Consider the following 25,443-nt stretch of genomic DNA (forward strand, 5'->3'; position numbering starts at 1 on the left):
TTTTTTTTTACATTATCTAGTAAAATATTCTTTTTTAAAAATATTTTTCTTGTAAGTTTCAATATTCTCTAAATTTCACATTCACTTATATTTATTTATTATATTTATTTGTTTCTTCTTATTTATGAATGTTTCTTCTTATTTATATAATAATTAATTATAAAGAATGAGGATTATAGCATTTATTTTAAGAAATATCGAATATTGAAAAATAGTAAAACATTTAATGATTGGAAAAGAAATATAATTTCCATATAATTTTCATATATGAATATTTCAAATATTATTTTTTTTCATAGCAGTATATCTACTATCCATAAATGATAAATGTATTAGAATACATTTCGTTATTTATATTAATTTATTATATTTAATATTAATTTAAATAAAATTTTCAACATGTATCATTCAAATTTAACTATATAATATATACATATGTTATTATGCAAAAGAATGAAGACAATTAATCTTTTTCACAATTTTCTTTAAGTATGCTCTTTTATACATTTTCATAATTATATTTTGAAATAAAAAATTAATAATAGATAAAAAAAACAAAAAGTTCAATATCGTTTCATGCTTAAAGTTATGTATATGCAATGTAGTATTTTATTATCATTAAATAACTAAACAATAAACATATTTATTTTAAGTAAAAGATTTTAAATTTTAATATATTCTATTCTTTTTATAAAAAAAAACATAAGAAATGTATTTTTGTCATTAATAATTGAGAAAAAATTAATGAATTATTAATAATAAGAAAAAATTTTTAATTTTGAAAATAAATACTTGAAAAATATTTTTAAAAAATATGTAAATCTAAGAAGATCTAATTACATTACAACAATACAATAAACATGACTATAAGTCTTTCAAAAACTATTTGTTTGAGCTTTACGAAATAAAATTCTTGGAAATATTTATTTTCGTATTTTACGCAGTACTGTTCATACAATTAAACTGGAATTTTTTTGCATTTCTTCTTTTAATATATTTTCAATTTGAGGTAAAGAATTCTTGAACCATATTCTTACAAAATTTCCATTTGCTTCGACAAGCGCAGCAGCGTATCTCGTTCCCTTCATACTGTCGTAATGGTTCTCTCTGAATATTTGAAGCTAAAATAATAACAAATGCATTATAATATACATGCGTTCATATATAGTGTTAATACATTTGTGAATCATCTTTGAAGCATTGTTTCTGGCGGTCAAAACAAAAAAATCTTTATACATCTAAAATTTATACAACTAATAAATATAAAATTAAATCCCTATATATCTTACATTGTAACATCAGATTATATTCATTCAAAATCACAAATAAAACTTCAACTTTTTATACAAAAATTATGAGAAAAAAATTTGTTATTAAAATCCACTCAGAAGATAAAAAAAACTGTTAAAGTCACTTTTTGTTTTATTCCGATATCACAATCCATTAGCGAGATATAAGCACTCAAAGTGTCATAGTATTTAAAAACCATCTAGAGATTATAAATGGGTCCATGATCCAATGATCTACATTTTTTTCCTGGAAACGAATACTACTTCCAAGAATTGTGTCTATCGCTTGTCTGAACCTTGAGAATGGTCAGTTAAACGAGATGCGAGAAAGAGGTCCGAATAAGCAACAAGGATGAAGATAACGATCAAAAATTACACTTTTCTTTATGTGATGATATCTCGGGAATCGAAAATCGTATCGGAATAAATGAAAAAACATTTTAAAGGGTAAGATTCCACGCTTCCAATGATCTTTCATCCATTGATCGAAAATCATTATCTTTGGACTTCCAGCGATTTAAATTTTTTTCTAATTTTAATAGGATTTAATCGAGGTTTTAAGATAAATTACATAAGAGATCCAAGTGTCCGACAAGGATAGAGATAGAAAACGATTAAAAATATTATTTTCTTTACAAGATTATATCTCGGAAACCGGAAGTCGTATCGGGATAAATGAAAAAACATTTTGAAGGGCAAAGTTCCGCGCTTCTAATAGTTTTTTATTCATTGACAGAAAATTATTAAATCGAAATTATAGAGGTTTAAATTTTTCTTAATTTTAATAGTGTATAATAACGTATAATCGAATTTTAAGGTAAATTATAGAATAAATATATTTATTTCTGAAAGAATATTATTTATAGTGATCTTATTAATAATATTAGAAGTTTAATATTGATTTAAAAAGTACTTGCTTGAAGAAATAAAATATCGTTATTTTAATCGATTGGTTTCGATATTAATTATATTAAATAATCAAACAATTTTTTAATTTTTGGATATCTGTAACCGAATATACAATATTTATATAATTTATAAAATATATAAAGTGCGCCAAATTCTTATATGTAACATAAAAAATATTTTCATGAAAATCCACAGTCTATCTATAATTTAATAAATAAATATGAACTAATATTTTTGTATAGAAAGTTTTGTGTTTCTTAAAAATAACGTCTCAAAGTATTAACACTCTATATAAAAGATATATATGGTGAAAGTATTAAAAATTTCTTACGTCCTCCAAATCCTGTTCGGTAGTTAATCCATTAACCATAGATAGTACGAAATATTTTAGAATCGTATAAGATCCTGAAAACCTAGATCAGAAAAGTGATTTCGTTACCACGTTCTATCTTTTACAATGAATTTTTCCACAAAAGAATCCAAAGTACCTCTGCGCAATTTCCTGCCAATTTGCTCGAACGAATCGAGATGCAACTTGAGCCGCGGCAGGATTTTGTGGAAATGCCTTTAAAATTACTGATATTTCGTCCTCTTTGAATCGTTCCGCATGAAGTATTTCGTTGAAAATACTGTTTTCCAAAAGAAAACATTATTACAAATGTCAATACAATATGATATGTGTAAAAGAAATACAAGTTATAAATTAAAATATTTTTAAATGTAATACAGTACCTTAAATATATCGTACAAATTATACGAATAAATTTTCCAAATATTCATTTATATAAGATTTTCTAAAATCAACCACGTTCCCTTATATTTTTTTGTTTTTCTATTTTACACAAATATCATAATTTTCTAGCAACAATATCTCCATGTTATTTTAATTTTAAATTTTAATTTCAAATTTTATATATTATTAACATTATTAAAATGATTAAATTAATACTATGCCAATTTATTAATGAAAACAGAGAGAGACGGACAAAGAATTTTATACAATTTCATTCGTGGAATATATATTTTGTTGTTTAATTTTTTTTTTTTTTTTTTTAGGAAATATTGCTAATGCGAAAAAAAAAAGATATACGTTAAATCTCCAACTACAACCAATTTTCAGAATTTTCCTTGCAAAACTGAAATTTTTATTTTGGAATATAAAAAAAAAAAAAATATCGAAATACTTTTATTTGTTTTCTTATCGCAAATATCGCGTTCAACGAAATGTTAAAATTATTTTTCACAATTCGAAACACGAGTATAAACATTTCTTGAAAACTTGAATAATTAACGAAATAATGATTTTATATGATATCGAGTATAAAATAAAATTGAGAAATATTGACGTTGTTTAATTACACTTGAAACTCGTTGCGACATTGTGATAATCGTATTGTCCGCGGAAATTAACACGGTTGAAAGATTAAAACGTGAATTGAATTAATTATAAAACCTATTTTTATTAAAAGACAGTTGCGATAAAATATTCTTGATTAAATAAATTGTAAATAAACGTTTTTGACAATAATAATTTAATCTTTGCTTTATTTAAAATATACTAAAGAATCCTTAATCGTAACGAATATATGTATAGCAATAAATGTTCGAAAAAGCGCTTCCAAATAAAATGGGATATTCCTTTCACATCATTTCCATTTTATGTATTCCTTTCCATTTAACCGCTTTTGTTCGTTAAAGAGCAAAAAGTTAAAAACTTACAGAGATTTGTAATGAATTTTTTTTTATCAAATTATTGAAAAAATTATAAAGGAATTCCAATCATTGCTTCAATCAAATCGAATTTTTCGAAAATTGATTCAGTTGATAAGAAAAAGAGAAAGAGAGATATTAAAATTAAGAACTGTAATTTGAATTATAAAATTATTTTCTGAATTTTTTGAAAATAATAACTAAAATTAATAATTAATAACACATTATTTTTGTCAGAAATATTTGTCAAAAAATATTGTCTTAAATTTGATAAAAAGCATTTTCTAAAAAGCATATTAATAAAACGCTGTTAATAAAACGCTGTACAAATTTATAAAAATAACTAAAGATAAAAATTATTTAATAATACAAGAATTTAAGATATCAAAAAAAAGTACACGTTTTTAAATAACATTAATAACCGTTAATTCTTAATTTAATTATTAATAAAAAAAATAAAAGAATTGAAGACGAAATCTGTGCAAACAACGTCAATACGAAAGGAAAATATCGCTTTAGAAAAGTTTTTAAACTTACGATTGTAAAATCCAAGAAGCTTGGAAACAAGAGAACGACGATAACAAACGTTTCTTTTCCTCCTCATCGACTGTGGAAAATAATTTTTCCGTGAAATAGTTCCATTCCTTTTTTGTGCCGTAACGAGCGATAGTACAATAAAACGTTTCGCGAATGTAAGAAGGGATTCTAGAACAATTCGATCCTGCTATTACAAATTGTTGATTGGTTCGAATTAGCCGAGAAAGAGATAACATTTGTAATAATTTTTCACAAATCTCACTTACATTTCTTGGATCTCGTTATTGGACTTGGCATTTTCGAAAATGTTTCTCGACCAATCTAAACATTTCGTATGCTCGAACGTGCATGCTAATTTTATAGCAATCATTGTCAAATGCGAGCCTTGCTGCAACATTGATCCTACTTCATTGTACAACGGAGACACGAATCTCACTACAAATTCCTGAAATGAACATTAATGATATCGTATATTTTTAAATAAATTATTTTAATTAACAATCATATTTAGAGAGTAACGAAAATTTTAATTTTGATAAAAGAAAGTCTATATATTATATATATATATATAATTTTGATAAAAGAAAGTAATAAATAAATAATAAAATAATAATGAAAAAGTGAACTTTTTACCTTAATTTTGATATATATATATATATAACAGTAAGATCTTTAATAATGATTAAAACTTAGATAAAAGAAAAATTGTCAAATGGAATATAAAACAACAATGTTTAATAAATATAAAAAAGATTACTATTGTAATATATTTATCCTTTTCCATCTTAAAGTTATTATTATAACATTTGTAATAATTACATACATTGAAAAACAAAAAATATTTCTACATATTCCTACATATTTTCTATTATTAATTATCTTATTATCTTATTAATACAAACTTATAAATGTTTTAACATTTTGAACTTCTTTTTTAATAGAAAATCTCATAAATAATATACTATAATATACTATTAAAATTGAAATCGATTAATATGAATCACCTGGAAATCATTGAAGATCGAAGTTTCATATAAAAGCCTATTTAATTTGAACAAGTGTCTCATAAGCGCGTTCCATGGTAAATAATGCCTCTCTTTCATTTGCATATATTTAATAAAATCGAAGGTGGTCTCGTATTTTATTAAACCTATCGCAGCTAGATTAAAAATATCGTCTATGATCGAGGCTCTTGTTTCCGGTGGGAACGATTCGTGATTTTTCGAAAAAGCCATTTTTAACAGCATCCAATTTCTTTCGTCGTAATGAACACGATAATATCCTTATGAAGCATAATAAATTTTAATAAATTTATTAAAATTATTAAATTATTAAAATTTAATAAATTTTAAGCATAAGATTTTCCATAATTATTTTAAGCAAAATTTAAAAAAAGTGAATACAATGATTAAATTGTCACGTACCAGTCTTATTTATGTTAAAAAGAATCCAAGACTCGTTGGAACCAATATCATGCAAATCGATTTTAGGCTCAGATGGAAAACATATTTTTATTGGATTCGACCAATCCCCGTCTTCATTAACGTAATTCAATGGAATATTCCAGAATTTGGAAACACTTTCTGATGGTCGATCGATTGCAAATTGTTCCTAAAACAATTATTCGATTACCACGTTTCTTACTTCAATTATTTAGAAATCTTAATTTCAATTATAATTAGATTACTAGCTGTAGCTAAAATTGCGTAAAATTCAAATACTCGAGTGATATATAGAAAATACATCGCATATATGTCATTGAAATCATGCCATTGAAGTTCCTTTTTTGTTTCATCCCGATATTTCAATTAAATACTGAAATATAAGGATTTAAACTATTCATAATTTGGTTGAAATAATGCAAATTATGAATGAGACGTAATAATTTATTTTTTTTTCCTGGAAATGAGTACTATGTCTTTTCAAGAATTACATCTGTCACTTGTCTAAACTTTGAGAATAGTCAGTTAGACAAAGAAAGAGCAACAAGGATGAAAATAGAAAACGATCAAAAATTACCCTTTTCTTTACGCGATGATATCTCGAGAAGTGGAAATCATATCGAAATAAATGAAAAAGCATTTTAAAGGGCAAGGTTCCATGCTGCCAATGATCTTTCATCCATTGATCGAAAATCATTATCTTCGGAGTTTCAGCGATTTAAATTTTTTCTAATTTTAATAGGATTTAATCGAGGTTTTAAGATAAATAGATAAATAAGAGATCCAAGTGTCCGACAAGGATAGAGATAGAAAACGATCAAAAATTATTATTTTATTTACGCGATGATATCTCGGGAACCGGAAGTCGTATTAAGATAAATGAAAAAGCATTTTAAAGGGCAAAAATTCACACTTTTAATAGCCTTTTATCCGTTAATCAGAAATTACTATTTCTGAAGTTATGACAATTTAAATTGTTTCTAATTTTAATGGAATTTTATTAGATTTAAAATAAATGATTAAAATCGTATTGGAATAATCTTCAAAGTTATATCAATTCAAAGTTGTTCTAATTTTGAATATTAATTTTAAATCAAATTTATGATAAAATATGATTGTTTGTATTCAAGGATATTTAAATTCATTTTTAATAATCAAAAACAATGTTAAAAATTTTGAAAAATCAGATAATTGAATATCTTTATATCGCTCACGTAAAATATACAAAACATTTGTAATATATAGAATATATATTTACCTAAAAATTTTTTGTAATGTAATGTCAATATATAATATAAATATAATTTATGAAATATAAGAAAGATGCATAAAATAAATAATATATAAAAATCATAATACGTAAAAATTGTTATGCGTTATTTATTAAAATTACCTGATAAATGATGGCGGATTCTTCTTCGTAATTTCTTATAACAGTTACGAGTGGATATCCACCTTGAAAGATCCAAGAATTTATTGTTTCTTCCAACGAGACTTCAAATGGAAATTTAATCGCATCTTCCGCTAGAATATTCACGAAATCGGCTACATCCGTGCTGTTATATTTCCTGATCAAATAATGAAGTAATTTTTAATACAATGAAACTCGTTCTAATTAACTTATAAATAAGAAAGAACGAATTAATTTTGTCCTATGTATCACTAATATTTTGAATTGATAATTTATCGTTTCAGATATCTTTCGCTTTTTAATCATTGTATTTATTTGAATTAAAAATATTTCATTAAATTCAACCAAATCAATTAATTCTCTTTTTTTAAATTTTTAATTCTATTGTCTAAAAATAATTTTCACCAAATGAAATAACAAAACAGAAAAATGTTGCATTATTGTAATAAAATAATATAAAATAATTTTTATAAATTAAGGAAATATTACTGCAGAAAGATAAAATTCTTTTATTCTCGATCTCCCTAATAGCAAATTCACTTTTTATAATATAATATTAAAATTGCAAAAATATAAATTTGATTAGTAAATTTTTTAACATGTTAAAACAATAAATAACTTAAGGATTATTATTTTCATTGACTTTATCAATTTTCATTGACTTGTTCAATAATTTAATTTCTGCATTCAACAAATAATATTTCTTGCTAAAATAAAAATAAAAATTTTTGATGATAAAGAAATTTGAATTAAACTTATATATAAAAGGAAATTATCTTTTATAAATTTATAATACAACAACTAAGGAAAAAACATTACAATTAATAATAAAAATCAGAATTTGAATCCGAAAAATCAAAAAATTAAAATTTCAAATCTCTTATGAGATCTCTATATTTCAAAAGTTAATTTTACAGAAATTAGCTTTTACGAAATCTATCTTTATCATTATCACAAAATCTAAGAGATAAAAATTTATTTCAATTTATTAAAAAATTATGATCCTAATTATTTTCATTTCCTCCAATTGTATTTATTTAATACAACAAAGAACAGAACAACAAAATAATATCTTTAATAGAATATTAGGAAAAAATATACATATATAAATGCAAAAGAGAATAGAGAAAAACGGCGTAAATAAGAAACTTGATAATCTCGAGGCAGGCGATTAATCACAATTAGCTTCGAGGCGATTTGATTATCGATTTAACTTGTTTTCCATCATCCTATTTAACCGTCAATTCCCATCAAATCTCCAACTAATTAAAACCCATGCCCGTTCAAGCGATATCTAATCATCAATATCGAGATCATAAAACGCGAATAATATACCCACCACCTGTTTATCAGTTTCTTGTAGTTGTTCCTAAAGTCGGTATCGTTTATCGCGCCATGCAACATGCGTATCAGGCATGCACCTACAAGAAGGAATTGAAAATGCAGAAACAATTCTCTTCGGCTATCCGCGAGTATTTTGAAAAACGTGTAGAGGAAATACAGCATATTTGGAATATTATTGATGATTAATTTAAAAAAAATCTAAAAAAAAAACCATTATCTAATTCGTACAAAGAGGGAATAACATTTATCTAAAAAAAAAAAAAAATTGAAATTTCGATGCTTCTGATTTAATTTGCAGAAGAAAATAAATCAATTTTAAAAAATTTTTCCAGCGTTGAAATTTCATAGTTATTATATATAACACTTTAAAATAAAGTTTCGTATGTTAATTTTACAAATAAAATATAATTTAAAATATAAAACGTGATACAAGATTTCAGATTTTAATGCCAAAGTAATTTGGAATATTCCAAAGGTTACATCATACAGATTAATAAATGATGAGGAGAATATCGATAATCAACTTATAAACAAAGTGATTAACCATAAATTTGTTCATTAATTTCAAAGACAACTTGATTGTAATGTAATAATGGAGAATAAATTTTATGAAAATAAAGACTAGAAACCAATATTTATCTAATATTATTTTTTTTTGTTTTAATTTTATAATTAAAATTTATAATTTTATAAAATGAAGATGCACCTTAACGAAATCCTTATCCTTTTGCGTTATTTTTTTAATTAAACCAAAATTTCAGATACTTTACAATATTGTTCAAACTTTAAAATATATTAATTCATTTAATCAATTTTTTTTCTTTTTATTAAACAGATTGACATTCCAAATATGCTGCATTTCGTCTACGATTGAATCAACCTGATTTACCTTTCGCGTGTTCGTCGTTAAAATTCTGCAACAGATGATAATTGATGTTCTCGTGAAGAGGCCTCGAGATGCTGTACCCGTCGGTGTCCATCACTTGAAACTCGACATCCACGATGAAAGAATTGCTCAAGCCCAATGACGAATCTATCTGAAAATGGAATTTTATTACAACGGTTTACGACACCAACGGTTTCCTTTTTATTCGGGTATCAATTTAATTGCTTGCCTTTGGAACGATCTCGTGCTGGATGTATATGAGAAAACTTTCGAAGATCCAAGCATCCGTTCGATTCGCATTCATAAATTCGTCGAGCCATTGCTGCCCCATTAAGGTGACTAGAATCTTCAGAGCGTTGTTCTTCGTGACTAGTGGCGATTCATCGGTCGTATAGAATATCGACTGCCTTGAAAATTTAATCGTCTTAGGTTAGATTCGGTAATTCCTTGATAGTATTAGTATTTGAAATGAGAGATAAAAATATTTGCATAAAAATGTTCGTTTCAATTCATCGTTTCTATTGTTAAGTTAAATGATCTTTGAAAGAATTATTTGATAAATATTTTAATTTTTTAATATGAATTTGAAATGATTAATAAATTTCTTCGTTAATGAAATATCTGTTTATAAAGCAATTGAGATTATATCTAAAAATTTTTATTTATAGTACATTAATTATATTTAATATTAATGTATATTAATAATCAATATGTATTAGTTATATATAAAATGAGATATGTTTGAAAAATTGATATTTGGGGTTCACTCTTTAATTTTAAATTTGTAATTTAATAAATAAGATTCAATTTATATTTAATTTGATATTTGATTTTCATACTATATATTAATGTATAACTTTTATGTTTGTTTTGATTTTTAGAATTTACTCTGAAAAAGCACTTCAAGAATATATTAACACTAATAACATAAATTTATACATTGATCAAAGAATATAATTCTTTAAATAAATATTTTTTGTTTCTGTTTGTCTCTTCTTTGTTAAATAATTATCACAAGAAATGATAATTAAAATAATTACATAAAATATTATTTGAAATAATTATTTGTAATAGATTTTTAAAAAAATTATAACATAGATTAAATTTTCAAAATATTATATCATTTCGACAAAATTGTGATTAAAAAATTACTATTAATAAAAGATTCTCTACTGTAAAAATATTACAGATATATTATGAAATAATTGCAATAAATTAAAGAGAATAAATATGTTGTAAAATATAAAAAAAATTAAAAAAAAATTAGAAATTGTTTTTTATCTTAGAACTAAATACAAAGCACAAATCTCTTACTTCAGTGCAATTAATCCCAAACTTCCGATATTCTCGTCAATCCCTGGAGGAAGGCTTACTATATCTATCTTAGGCAAGGGATAAGACGTCGAAAATACGTCGATTAAGTTAACGACAACTGTGTTCAGTTTGTCGATTAAATAAGTCTCTTGTGAGCTTCTGTTCGAATCACACCAGAACGTTGCCAAGACTTCAGTGTCTCCTACAAACGTCGCGTTTATAGTCTCGATATGACCCATTATAAAGGCCAAATTATGCGGAGACATAGGCGGAGAATCGTCAAAAATATTAACTGCCATTAAAGTATTTGTCCTTAAAAAAAAAAAAATAAAAAAAGAAAAGATAAAATTATGGAAATAAATTTGAAAACAAAATCAATTATTTCTATCTAAGAATATCTTATCTCAATTTCTAACAAATATATATTTGATTAGATACGATTAATTTGAAATAATAAATTTGTTTTTATATTAAATAAAATGCTATTTCAAATATTTAATTCAATTATGTATTTTTTAATACAGACTTAAGATTTATAAGTTTAAGCAAGATTTCTTATAAACATAAATTTATAAATAAAATTATAATTAAAAAAATGTTTTTATTTATTTTATTTTCTCCATTCCTATATCTTTGTAATAAAATTAGTTATAAAAAATAGAACTTGAATAATAATTAAATCAAATTAAAACCGAGTAATTCTCTTATTCATATATAAAAGTTCTTTTTTATTTATATGATTTCAATGCGAAAACACAAATACCAACAAGTATAATAAAATTCAAAATTTTTGATTTTATTAAATATATATAAGAAAATTCTCTCAAATATTTATTAAAAATCAAAATAATGCATATATATATATATATAATGCATTATAATTCTGTAAACAAAATTTCAACGACCAATCTTCTAGAGAGACATTGATCATAAAAAGAATAAGAAATACGAACATCAAACAAACGCATGCAAATTTCATTTCAAATTCACCTTATTTAAAATTCAATTTATCTATAAAATAAATAGTAAAGAGATAGAAATATAAAACTTTGTAATATACACAATTCGAAATAAATATTAGCGAATCTTTTTCATTAAATAAAAAAAATACAAACAAATTTTCATAATCTATTAGAGAGAGACATATATATATATAGATATATAGAGATTCAATTTAAACGTATCTTCAGGGCAGATCATTTAAAAGTATATCTTGCGAGAAGCATAGCATGAATTACTTACACATCCCTTAAAGTCCTGAGGGGCATATTTGAGAGGACTATCATTTCTTTGGAACGTGTTATGGATACCGAGAAAACTGACTTGTGCACGGTATCGTCGAAAACTGGGAAAAGACATCGAGCACCGGAGTGTTTCAATTTCGTCCCCATTAACCATCTGCTGTGAAAACGTGGACTGTTAATAAAAATTTCCATGACATGAATTTTTTTCTTGCAAATCTATCGGAATAATAAAGCAATTTTAGATATATGGATTAAATAAGAATGTTTACATGTATATAGAAACTTAAATATTTCATATTATTGTAATTGATACCGAAATATTTTTTGACTTCTTAGCTATTCCATCGATTTTTATTTCATAATTATTTTCAAATAATTTATCAAATGTAATATGTTTTAACTCGCTAAATAATGTCGTGTGTTAAAAGCTCAATTGAAATTGCAAAGAATCATTTATTACAAGCTTTTAAAACAAAATTAAATCATGATGATTGAAAGTAATTGAAAGTAAAAAATTAAATAGACGATATGCAGCTTTGAAAACAAATTTTATATTAATTTTTATTAATTGCAATCTTTCTCTTTAAGAATATAAGTTAAAAAAAAATTAAGCAAAAATTTTTAATTAAAAGGAAAAATAAAAATTTTTCTCGATCGTAAAAAAAAAAATAAACCTCGCAAATTCTACTTATATCGATTAAAAATATTTACAAATAAATATTATTTTTATATTACATAAAATTATGTTCATAAAATAGTATTGCTTATGAGATCATCTTAATACTTAAAATCTATATATTTTAGATAACAGAAATTTCATAATAAGAAAAAAAGACATCTTTATATTTTCAATAAATCAATAAATCAAATAAATTTTATTAACTATTATAATAACAATTTACACGTTCCTGCTTTTTGTTCTAGAGACGATGAATTTTGTTTAAATGCAACCCATCATTAGCATAACACCATTTGGTAAATACCAGGCTTTAGACCAATCTCGACTGTTTATTTTAAAAGCCGGGATATCCATTAAACGTGTATTTCTGCTAAACATTTGCAGAAATGGTCATAACGTTACAGAATATTGCCACGGACCAAATGCTCTCAAATGAAATCATATTTCGCGAGCATTCGTGTCGATCCATAGTATTGTTATTTCATACCTATCTATTTGTCCCTATTGAATATAAAGGAATTTTCTTTATACCGATATAGGATCTGGAAACACGCAAATATTTGTAATCATTCGCGATTGTTTGTTGCCCATGAGCACTTTGCACCCCCACACAGGCAAATATACACACAAATACATATATATATATATATAGCCAATAGATAATCACGGTCGATATATCTCTTTCGTTCGCTTTGGAAAAAGATTTCTTTTCAAAGATTGCAGCAGACGAGATAAACGAGCCATTGGACGATTAATTTTTTCTTCTTCTTTTTTTTTATTTTTATTTTTTTTTTTAATTAGAAAATTAAGAAAAGAACGCGAAGTGATTAAATTACTATTTGCGTATTTTTAACGTAGAAAATCGTTAAATCGTTCGCTGAAAATATTATTCCACTGAAATTGAGTTATTTAAGTGTTTTCACGATATGGAAAGTATTAAGAAACAAAGATTAATTACGATGCAAGTTACGATGCAAAAAGTTGTTAAAAAAGAAGTATTAAATTTCTATATTATAAAAAATTAAGAAGAAATGAATGAAAAAATGAGTAAAATTATTATTATTAAAATGTTTTATTTTAATGTTTTGATTAATATTGAGATATTTTTGTTTCTTTCATTTGTTAACAATTTATTCAGAAAAAATATAATAAATGTAGAAAAATAATCAATGCTTTAGAAATTCGAAAAAAAATATCTTTAAATTATTTAAAAAGTTTCTATTTTTCTAATCGTCGTGAAAATGAATCTAGATTTTAATTCAATCTCAATTTTTTTTTACAAAAAAAATTACAAAACTATAAAAAAATATTAAGAAATAAAAAATATTAATTTAATAGTAAGATTTATTTATTAAATTATACGCGATCGAAAACGTACAAAAATAAAATTGATTTATTGTATCTTTAATTGTTTATGAATAAATTAATGAAATAATAAATTTTAAATTTATTTCGATCGATTATCAAAGATATACGACTATATTACCCTATACACAAGTTTCATATCAATAAACACGATGTATTGACAAACCTATTGTAAACCTTATTCCCTTTAGAGACTGACTTCTCCATTGATGAACTCCCAACCCTTTGATGAACTAAGTAATCATCGATCCAAGAAGGATTTTCAAAGGAAGGGGAGAGTTATTGATTAATTAATCTATTCTTCGATCATTTTTGAATGAATGTTAAAATTTAAAATTTTAAAAAGCTTCAATTTAAAATCATCAAGCTTTCCTAATTTGCAATATTCAACAAAATTTTAAAAATAAACTAGTTTCAACACTCGATTTACAATTAATAAAAGAGAAATAAAAATGTCTAAGAATAGCAAAAAAAAAGTAATAAATATATAGAAAATAATAATAAAAAATATTTACCTCTCTTCGCCAGATGTGCTATAATTTGCGATGAAGAATACATTTTCGTCGATTAACGCCTCGTATTCGATCTCAAATGAATAAACTCCTTGATATATCCGAGTTTTTAATTGAATTGTGTGAACTTCTTTATCCTCGTCTATATTGTATTCTGCAATCTGTATTTCATTCGATGAGACACTTTTGAAAGAGTCATCAGATGTCATCATGGATTCATATTGTTTATCATCCACGTTCGAATTTTTAATTTTATCGATATTGGAAACAGAGGCGTAATTTAACGAGGAAAGCTTGGTTTTTTCAATGGAGGACACGTTTTTCGATAGATGCTCAATATTTTTCTCGTACAGAATCGTTTCGTTTTCCGTCAAGCTTACCAAGACGTCATTTTCTATGGAATATACACTACTACCTGGAAATAAATTGAATACAGAATGATTCATATGATGTGATCACTTCAAATAATTTGTAACTATTTAAGGAAAGAAATATTTCGTGCAAAAGTTGTGTGATATAGAAGGGAATACAATTATTAATTTTTTTGCAAATGAAATATATAAAAGGTCATATGAAGAGATCAATTTTGTCTTTTAAATGGAATCATGTAATTGAAAAGAACAATGCAAAACAAGTGACATGTATGTACTTCAATTTCAACTTTTTATTAGTTTTTATTATTTCAAATTTTCAATCATTCCTTCTTGTAGTATAATAACATGAATTTTTGTTTTGTTCAATAGAAAAAAAAGCTTAAAACAAATATGATTTTTATGAGTATATAAAATTTTTTTTTAAAGTTATGAAAATATGGCATGTATCTATTTTTCATTAAGCATTGGTCAAGAATTGCAGATTATTGCCTATAAAAAGATTATTAAATCATTTATGGTAAAAAATTATTACATAGGAAATATTTTAATTTAAATTTTGTAAAACCTATCATATGAATTCTTTTATTTATCTTTGCTTTCTTTACATAAATAAATAAAAATTACATAAATTTACACAATAAATTTTATAACACAAAATTTTTGTAATATAAAATTAAAAAACTAATTAATATTTTTATTATAAGTGACTTAATAATTTTTAAAAAAATACATGATTCTATTTAAATTACCTTTAATTTTCCATTTCATTTTCCAATACAAAAGATTCTCTTAAAAAATGCAATTCAGATATGCGAAATAAGAGATTTCTCTAAAACTAACATAGATTGACTATTATACAATATATCCCATCAAAGTTATATTTTTAATAATTTTAACTTAAAACAAAGTTGCACTTCACACATTACCTATATCTTCATTTCCAAAAAAATTAATAATACTGAATTACATTGAATTACTGCATTTTTTCATATATAATTACTTACTGCATTTTTTTATATATCAACAAATAACAATTTAGAATTCATTTGAAGCAATCGTATTACATGCATGTTGTATTATAAAAAATTGTAACTGTAAAAAAAAGATTGCAACATATCACTGCAATTACAATTATAACAAATAAAATTAATTACCAGACATCGCGTTGTCATTAACAACATCATTGGGTCTTCTTCTTCGTCTTTTTCTCGTCGTCTTTTTTCCTAAATCCAACGATGATAATTTATATCTCGTCACCGTAATGTTCTTCGCATTTAGAGAGAATTTATTTAAACCCGCTGTATCGTTTACGAGAAAATCGATAACCATCCGGCCCATTACCCTTGATGGACCGTTAATATCGATAATCGGTGTTAATTCGAGACGATATTTCAAGGGATGAATGAAAGGTGAAACCGCATTTTCACCGACGCCCTCAGTATCCTCGATTTCATCGTTGAGCAAATCTAGAGTCGTGAAAGGCTAACAAATACAGATTTTGTTATATTTAAGTTAAGAAATTGGAAATTGGAATTTCTCGACCTATACATCGTTCAGATAATTATTCATTTAAATGTATTGCATAGGCGTAGCTAAAATGGAGCAAATAGACTACTTGTCTTTTCTCGTTGTATTTTTTAAAAATTTCGTATATTTGTGTGATATAAATATAAATTAAAATATTATATTTTTTAATTCAATATTCAATAAAAAATTAAAAGTTGAAAAATTGTTCGATTTTCACTTTATTTTGATTATATTTAAATATTAATATCTGTAATAAAAGAAATAAAAAAAGTTAAAATTTGCTCCAATATTTTTATTTTTTCTTATAAAATATTGGCCTTTGCTGGACAGAGCACAAAATATTATTCCGTTGTTATTTTATATTTTTAAGAGTGCATTTTATTGTTTATATATCATATTTTCTCTTATTTATCGATATTAATAAAACGTATTTACTGTTTGATGAAAAATAAAATAGTGACATATCCTGCACGTGAAATACGATTCGTTAATCGCATTTAGTTCAATCAATATTCAACGATACGAATAGCATATAATTATCGAGAAACTATAATTAAATAAGTACGCTTTGATTACTCACATGAATTAGAAAATTAATAATTAAAATTAATAACTAATTCGTAATAATCACAAATCAAAGGGACTAATATTATTTTTTATATTATATTCATTAAATATACTGTGGATTTTTATGCAGCTAATATATACAGCTATAAATATATTCAAATATTCAATTAATATATAATAAATGTAACATATTATTTAAATTATACGAAAAATATCAATAATTTTATTATGTATATTTATTTATTATAATTCATTATTATAATATTATACATATAATACATTATTATAATATTATAATGTATATTTATTATAATAATATATTAATTATTATAATTATGATATATTTTCAATATTAGTTTTTTGATCTATTACTTTATCTGAAAAAGTTAAGTTAAAAAATTGTTCGTCATAAAATATAATGGAATATTATATTCATTCATATTATATTCTGTATTCTGATTCTTCTATATGTCCATAATTTTGCAATATTATGTCACATTAGAAAAATATATAACATATTCATTTTGCTTGTTTTATAGAAATGATATACAACAAAGCAGAAATAATTCTACATGAAAAAATAAATCAAAAATATACATAGAATAAAATTTTTTCATTCAAAGTTTCGTTTTTCAATGAATAAAATAAAATAATAAGCAAATCAAATAATAAGCATAAGTGAAATTTAAAAATTAAATTTGAAAATTAAATTTCTTGATCAGAATAAATTATCAACAGAAGATTATTTAGTATTCGAAAAAATCAAATTTGAAAATTTATCGATTATTGTTTCAATTTCGATTTTTTCAAAAACAAAAATTTAAATGATAAAATTTATTTGTTTATTTTATATAGAGTAAAAATAATCATAATCACGATAATTAATTCGTATTTAATCAAGAAATAATCAATTCTTCAAGTTACTTAAGAATTTATTATTATTTATTTGAAAAAAAACCCTCAAATAAAATAATTTCATTTTATATTTTCGACTTATTTTTTTTTCACGTATAATTACCATATCACCAGTTACAGGACACTTTATAAAATATGCAAATTATATGTAATATGCAAGATATACCTCTGCATAAAAATCCGTAATTTATATGCTTATGTTTAAACGAACAGATGTCACTAATGTCCTCGTAATATATAGTAAAAAATAGTATATAGGAGACCAAAGTATTAAAATATAAATATTTCAATTACACATTTTCAAAAACAGCTGCAATAAATCTTGAATTATTTACAATGTTTTCCAAGTTCAACAATGAATTAATGGATTAATATTATGATTTCTTTTTTTCCCATGTTACTTACTTTTTTCTTGGGTAACGAATTGATGTACCATCCAAGAAATCCTGCGGCAACGACACCGATAATAAAAACTACGACGATCCCCGCTATCTTTGTGTACGATAAAAACCAACCATCGCCTCTTTTACACTCGATGTCATCGCTAGTCATAAATTCCACGGGAGCGCCACTAAATTGTGGCATAATTTGAGCTACAAGAAATATTTGAAAAGTAGGTATAAATTCTCGCAAAAATACCATAGCGCATATCGAGAAGATTTGAAAAAAAAGAAATCGATAAAAGAAGTTTTAAAATAGTAGAGGACGTATTTTATCTTTAATATACTTAAAATTGATTAATCTTTAACTTGTAATGGAAAAGGAAAGAAATTCCGGTATGAATAAATCTCATTTACAATCATAGATTCAAACCTGGGAAAAATTTATTTCAAGTAATAATTTAAAATAATTTCAAATAATAATTAATTAGTATCCTACTATATTACTATTACTATTACAGCATATTAATTACTATAATTATAATAATATTATATCAAGAAACCAACAAATGATTATTTTCATTAAAATCAAATAACGAGCAATAAAATAATAAATGAAGCAAGTGACAAATGAAATAAAGTAACGAATAAATCGTTTGATTACATTATTTTCCTTTTTGTACGAAATACTTCATCGAATATTTATACTCTTCACAAATGACATTGAAAAAAAATAATTTAAAAACATTCAAATCAAAACAAATATACATCCTTCGAAATATTCTTCCATAGAAATCCATAGAAACGTTCCGCTTCGAATTTTCGTTTATCGGTCAAAAGTCATCCGATAAATCGATATTCAGAAATAACGTTGACAGTTCGAAACGACGTTGTCATAATCGTGACGAATTCGCGTTATCATAACATTCGGGGAGGACATGAAGCGTCATTGCTGAAATTGACTTCTGCATACGCATCCCATAAGGTAGTCCGATTGTGCACGCTCGTAAATCGAGAAACGTACCTTGGCTTTCAAGGTCCGCCGTATATATCCACGTTAACTGGTCAGCATAATCGTTTACCAAACTGACAAAGCTATAGTTTTTTTCTTTATATATGTTAACGATAAGAAGAATTTTATTTGTCGTGAGAAATAGAGATTTTTTTAAATAATTGTTGTAATATTTTATAGAATGATATTAAATATGTATATTAATATTCATAAAATTGGTATATTGGATTGCATATATCTTTAGAATTGTAGTTGTACACTTGAACATTATTAGGCTAAGTTATATTACAACTACAAAGTTTATGGATCAAATGTTTTTAAAATGTTTTAAATAATGTAAAGTTGTTTATATAAAATTTGTTCTAATTAATACAATCTTATGGAGAAAAATATTTTTTAAATTTTCTTTTACTTTACTATAATCATATAATTTCATTTTTATATATTTAGAGATGTATTTAAAGATCAAGTTATGTCAATTATTTCCTTTAATATTTAAGAAATTATATTCAGTCATTTATACATGTATTCATATTTAAGAGAAGTTGAGGCACAGATTGGATGTTGCATAAAGATGAGCAAAAATTAATTTACCATTCAAATGTTATTTAAATATTTGTGTCTAAGGAATGTCACAGTTAAATTGTACATAAAAATAGCTAATTTACATCTTTTAAGAATAAATCAAATCATCAAATGAATTGAATAACATTTTATAGAATCTTTTAAGAAACAAAGATATTTTCTAATAAAATGAATTTTTTTAATAAATTTATTTTACATATAAGTTTCGTTACATTAAAAAAATAAAATATGTATAAAAGATTCTGTTGCATCTTATTATTTATAAATAAAATATTGTAATTGATATTCAATAATTCATTATTAGAAATTAATCTATAATAAAGTACATTGACTCGCAATTTCATTAATATATCATATTGTTTCATTAATATCATAATATTCAATTCTCAAGAATGTGAGTATATATCATAACATTGTTGATGCACGTGTTCAACTATTAATCAATATATATGTGCATGTACAATCCTGAATACTATGAATGATTATTGGCCTGTATAATGATCATATAATGCCTCATGATTACGTTTCAATATTTCAAATAACATAATCTTTGAATTACGAATCGAATTGTAAATTGACATAACTAACGATTTGTAATTAAATTCTCGATAAATATTAAATTTTATATTATTTGAAAATGATAAATTTATTTATATGATAAAATAAATAATATTATACTTTGTTATTATTATTATTATCGCACTTCATTTGCCAATTTACTTAGCAGATAAAAAAATTTTTTCATAATGCAATATTGATCGAATTTTTTTCCAAGTTAAAACTTTCAAAATTTGTCAAAATGGCGATTTCCAGATTTTTTATTATTGCAATTATATTAATGCTAAAATTATTCTTAATTTTTATTAGTAATTTTAACAGATAAAAATATTAATTTTCATTATTCCATTTTAATTCTATTATTTATTTATAATAAATTACTTATAATATATTTTGATTTAAAAAAACGAATGTTAAATTAAAAATTTTATTTCTTACGCAATCATACAATTCATATTCGTAAGAAATGAAGATGAAAATACATAACTAATAAGAAACTTCAAAATAATTGGCAACAAATTTTACATAATCAAATATTATGCTGAGTACCTTATCATGCATGTACTTAATCAATTATATACAGTGATACATTAGTCACACAAGATTAATTCGATTTTTTTGCATAAAGTGCTTGATGCATGTTTAATATTTGTATGAAATTCACTCAATACTAAGTTATTGAACAATTTTCGTTTTCTAAACTATGCAGTAAATGTATCACATGACCTAGTGCTAATCATTACGAGCAGCCATAAATCAAATTCGCGATTACTAATATCACTATACTTAATATACTTCCTTTAGTTCGTTTCTACAGCTAATATTTTATTTTCTTAATCCTAATTTACAGATATAATCCACCATAAAATATTATAATATCGATCGATCCATGCTTTCATATTCGAAATTTTAATATTCTGTATTCATTTGGATGATACATAAGATATTAATATGTATATATACAATATATTTATAGGATATCTTTGAAAGATTGATTTTAATTCAATTGAAGTTTATTTATCAAATTTTATCTAATAAAAATTATTTATTTTAATTAATTATTCTAACTATTCTAAGTTTCAATATTTTTATATATTTTTGCATTATCAATTTTTATATTTATTTTCATCTCTAACATTAATTTTTCCACGAATATATTAATTTTTTCTAATTATCTAATTAGTTCAAGTCAAATCTATAAATATTTAAATCTATAAATATTAAAAAATAAATATTAGGAATATAATTTAAAATGTTATTTTTAATTTTAAATTTCAACAAAAATAAAAATTTATCGTATAAGAAACATAATTCATAGATTATAAGCAGAAATTTTGTGAGGAAAGAAATGTGTACTTTCGTATGACATTGAATAACTTCAACCAAAGATACATCAACAGCGATAACGCACGCGACATGGCTGAAGGTTACTACAGTGCTTCACAGGATTACGTATGCGAATAGGATGTATAGTTTTTCATGGCATATATATGCTATGAGATTGTGTTACATGTTATGTCACATAGTACGTGATCAATCTCTAAACAAACGAAACTCAAAATCTCTCCAATTCACGTTCATCTAGTTGTTTACATCGATATTTAATAAACTTTAACAAGGATAACGTTGAGAATGGCAAAACTATGAGAATCGTATTGAAGTTAGTTTAAATGAACTATATTTCTTCTACATAAACTCTGTAGACTTAAATTTCACGAAGAAGATTTGAATTAATAGAATCTCAATTAGTTGATGCTTATATTATTACAATAATTGTAATTATTTCTTTAAGTGAAAACTATGATATTTTAATAATCTTAAAATAAAAAAAAAAGAAATAATTTAATTTTAACTTTATTTTATTTTAATTTAATTAAATATTGTATGTAATTAAATTTGAAAAAAGAATTTATTTTTTTTTTTTTTAATTTTTACAGTAACTTTTCACGGCACATTCAATTTTACTTTCAAAATATCATTTTAAATTTGAAAATATTTTAATAAAGAGATTTTGTGGAGATTACATTAGATATTAAAGTATTTTGATATCGAGTACACAGGAAAATTCTTCCACTCGCATATACATGTAACGCAGAGATCATCACAAGTACTTACAAATTATGCCATAATAACTACGATCGTACGTTTCCTCTGAAGATTATATACGATTCGTATTATGTACTATGAATCTGGTTTCTTCCACTGATTCATGATTATATACAATTCGTATTATGTATCACAAATCTAATTTCTTCCACTAATTCATAATTTTTTTCATACATACACACTTTTTGTACAAAGAAGAATCAAAATTAATTTTGGTAAAAAATGAAAAGAATAATAGGAGAAAAAAAGAAGCGATTTTTAATGATAGTTACTATAGGCACTGGTATTAGTTACGCTTCAGAGACACGAAAAGCAATATACTTAAGCAATCAAAACGTAAAAAAGTAGTAACTAAATTGTTCACGAGTTTGACTAATGTTTATGTTTGATTGATTCTACTTCAAGAAACCATTTATTTTTATGGATATTTATGAATCCATAAATAATAAAAAAAACAAACAAAATATAATAAAAATAATAATTTTATAATATACAAAAAGTGATTAATTTTGATTGTGAAAATATTTAATGCTTTGTATGAGAAAAGAAAACAAAAATATATGTACAGTGTTGTGAACCAAGAATTTCTTAAAAAAATAACTTGAAGTCAAAGCTCATATATTATTGTATGTACACAGAATGTTCTAGCTAAAAATCATTTAAATATTTTGTTTTTTAATAACACAAAAAATATTTATGATATTTAAATAATTTTGAAAGAAAAATAATAGAAAAGAAAAAGTTTTTTGTATTATAAATAGGTATATTTCTTCTTTAAAAAAAATATCAATGAGTTTGAAAAAAAATTGATGCAATAATTAACTGATTTTAGTTTCCTTTAGTTGAGACATCCTGTATATAAAAATTCTTTATTCAATTTTCCTTTTATTTTTACTTTTTACTTAAAAAATGAAATTAATTATAAACCTAATATATTATATATTATTTAGTTGTAAAATATAAATAATAAGTTATCAACATAATATTTTGTGAAATAATAAATTTAAAAATAACGTTTAATACTTCATGTAATGAATATATATTTTATGAAAAAGAATTTCTTAATATATTACATTATTTAAATTCTCAATAAAATTTGCATGCATTTCTTATAAAAAAAATTTATAATTATTATAAGATTTAATAGATCTCTATTATTAGTTAATTTGAAAATTTATGGAACGATAAATATTGAAGAAAAAAAAACTAAATTAACAGTCATGTTTGAATATATATTCAAGAATTAAAGAAATATTGCAAGCCATAAATATTTGTGTCAAAATAAATGTGATGTTTCATTTGGTTCAAATAACTTTTCAAGGTTGTTATACTTTTATCATTTTATTAATATATTTATTTTTTTTTTTGTTCCCATCCATTGTTACAAATTTTTTACTCGTTAAAAAAACAATCGTTTCGTGCTTGTTACATGAGATCATGAAAATATAAAGAGATCATTGAAAGATAAAATGCAATCATCGTTATTACATTCTTAACTACTTGATGATAGGATTTAATAGCTACCTATAAAATAGATATTCTGGTAACTATACACATTCCTTGAATAGCAATAAAAGAATTTCAACGATACTTTGTTAATAATTATAATTGAACAGTGATTTAAAATATTTACTACTTCGTATTCAAAATTACAAGTAATAATAATAATATAAAAGAAATGATCATAATAATAATATAAAAGAAATGATCATAACATACAATTTTACACATTACTCTTTAATTAATAATTATCCATTCAAAAAATAATTTTCGCTCGTATTAAAACGTGATAAAAATAAATAAATAACATCGAAATAAATAATCCAATAAATACAGATACCATTCGTATTAAATTTTCGTAAAAACTTTAGTTTGAAATCTAATTCTTCATCGTCTTCATCGATACATAATAAATAAATATAAATAAGTAACGTACAAATTAATGGATATAAATGAACAGATATAAGAAATGAAAAGAGTTAAAAAAAAAAAAAGAAAACAAAATCACAATTCACTCACAATTTCTGCGTCCATAATCCTGCCAACTGGAAATGGATCCTCGGCTCATGTGAACAACTTCCGGTTTCCTCGGTCTCGAAACCAACGAACGATATCGTTACACGTGAAAACAAATCGCGGACGGAAGAAAGCGGGAGGAACCGTGGCGAAAAAAGGAGTCGTCCCGAAAAGCAAGATTAAAATTATATGCCCACGATGGCGCGCTTCGTTCGTACAGGTGCAACGCAATTAGTAGTTCTAGCTACAGTGCAACACGCGAATACTGGCCAGAACTCTTCGAATGCACGTTGTACCCCCACTTTTTTCAATCATTGCCTTCGCATTGTTCTTCATTCTTTCTACACCGCGTGTAATTCTTCGTTTTTTTTTTTTCTTTTCGTTGTTCCATCATCGTCCAAGTTGAGCTGAAGTTTGAAGTTAAACTAGAAAATAAATTTATTGATTTATCGATAATAATTGCGGTTCTATTAGGATATATGCGTATTTATCAAATCTATTCGAAGGAAAATTCAATGAGATCTACAAACAAATTGCACCAATAGTTACTTCTTGACAAGTGGTATATGCGTGAAATGAAATAATTGGTCTTTCCCATTTGATTCTATTTCTGTTTCGCTTCATCTAACGAAGCGAACTTAAATTGCTTATAACTTGATAAAATAAACATCAAATTGACATTTCTTCGTATATATCAATTTCTACGTTTCGTTTCAATTTCTAAAATCTGAAAGATGTTTCCTTAAACATTGTGCATGTAA

General features: G+C 23.9%; 1 protein-coding gene across 4 annotated transcripts; it reads right to left on the minus strand.

Moving 5' to 3' along the window:
• Positions 1 to 896: 896 nt before the first annotated feature.
• Positions 897 to 24,936, minus strand: LOC122719033 (thyrotropin-releasing hormone-degrading ectoenzyme-like). Of its 4 annotated transcripts, none has more exons than XM_043944547.1 (17): positions 24,686 to 24,933; positions 18,431 to 18,618; positions 16,171 to 16,498; positions 14,646 to 15,057; positions 12,085 to 12,240; positions 10,843 to 11,154; positions 9,758 to 9,935; positions 9,532 to 9,679; positions 8,638 to 8,719; positions 7,281 to 7,455; positions 5,870 to 6,056; positions 5,450 to 5,727; positions 4,712 to 4,890; positions 4,446 to 4,613; positions 2,687 to 2,827; positions 2,530 to 2,611; positions 897 to 1,121 (listed from the first exon to the last, which is right to left on the minus strand). In XM_043944547.1, exons 1-17 carry the CDS (start codon positions 24,732 to 24,734, stop codon positions 951 to 953), a joined length of 3,234 nt encoding a protein of 1,077 aa, XP_043800482.1. In that variant the 5' UTR covers positions 24,735 to 24,933; the 3' UTR covers positions 897 to 950. The 4 variants fall into 4 exon arrangements, with proteins under 4 accessions (XP_043800482.1, XP_043800481.1, XP_043800480.1 ...); XM_043944546.1 differs by having other exon boundaries at positions 12,085 to 12,243; XM_043944545.1 differs by having other exon boundaries at positions 12,085 to 12,258.
• Positions 24,937 to 25,443: the final 507 nt, after the last annotated feature.

The sequence above is a fragment of the Apis laboriosa genome, unplaced genomic scaffold, assembly GCF_014066325.1.
Source record: "Apis laboriosa isolate Shangri-la unplaced genomic scaffold, ASM1406632v1 scaffold69_cov144, whole genome shotgun sequence".
Lineage (NCBI taxonomy): Eukaryota > Metazoa > Arthropoda > Insecta > Hymenoptera > Apidae > Apis > Apis laboriosa.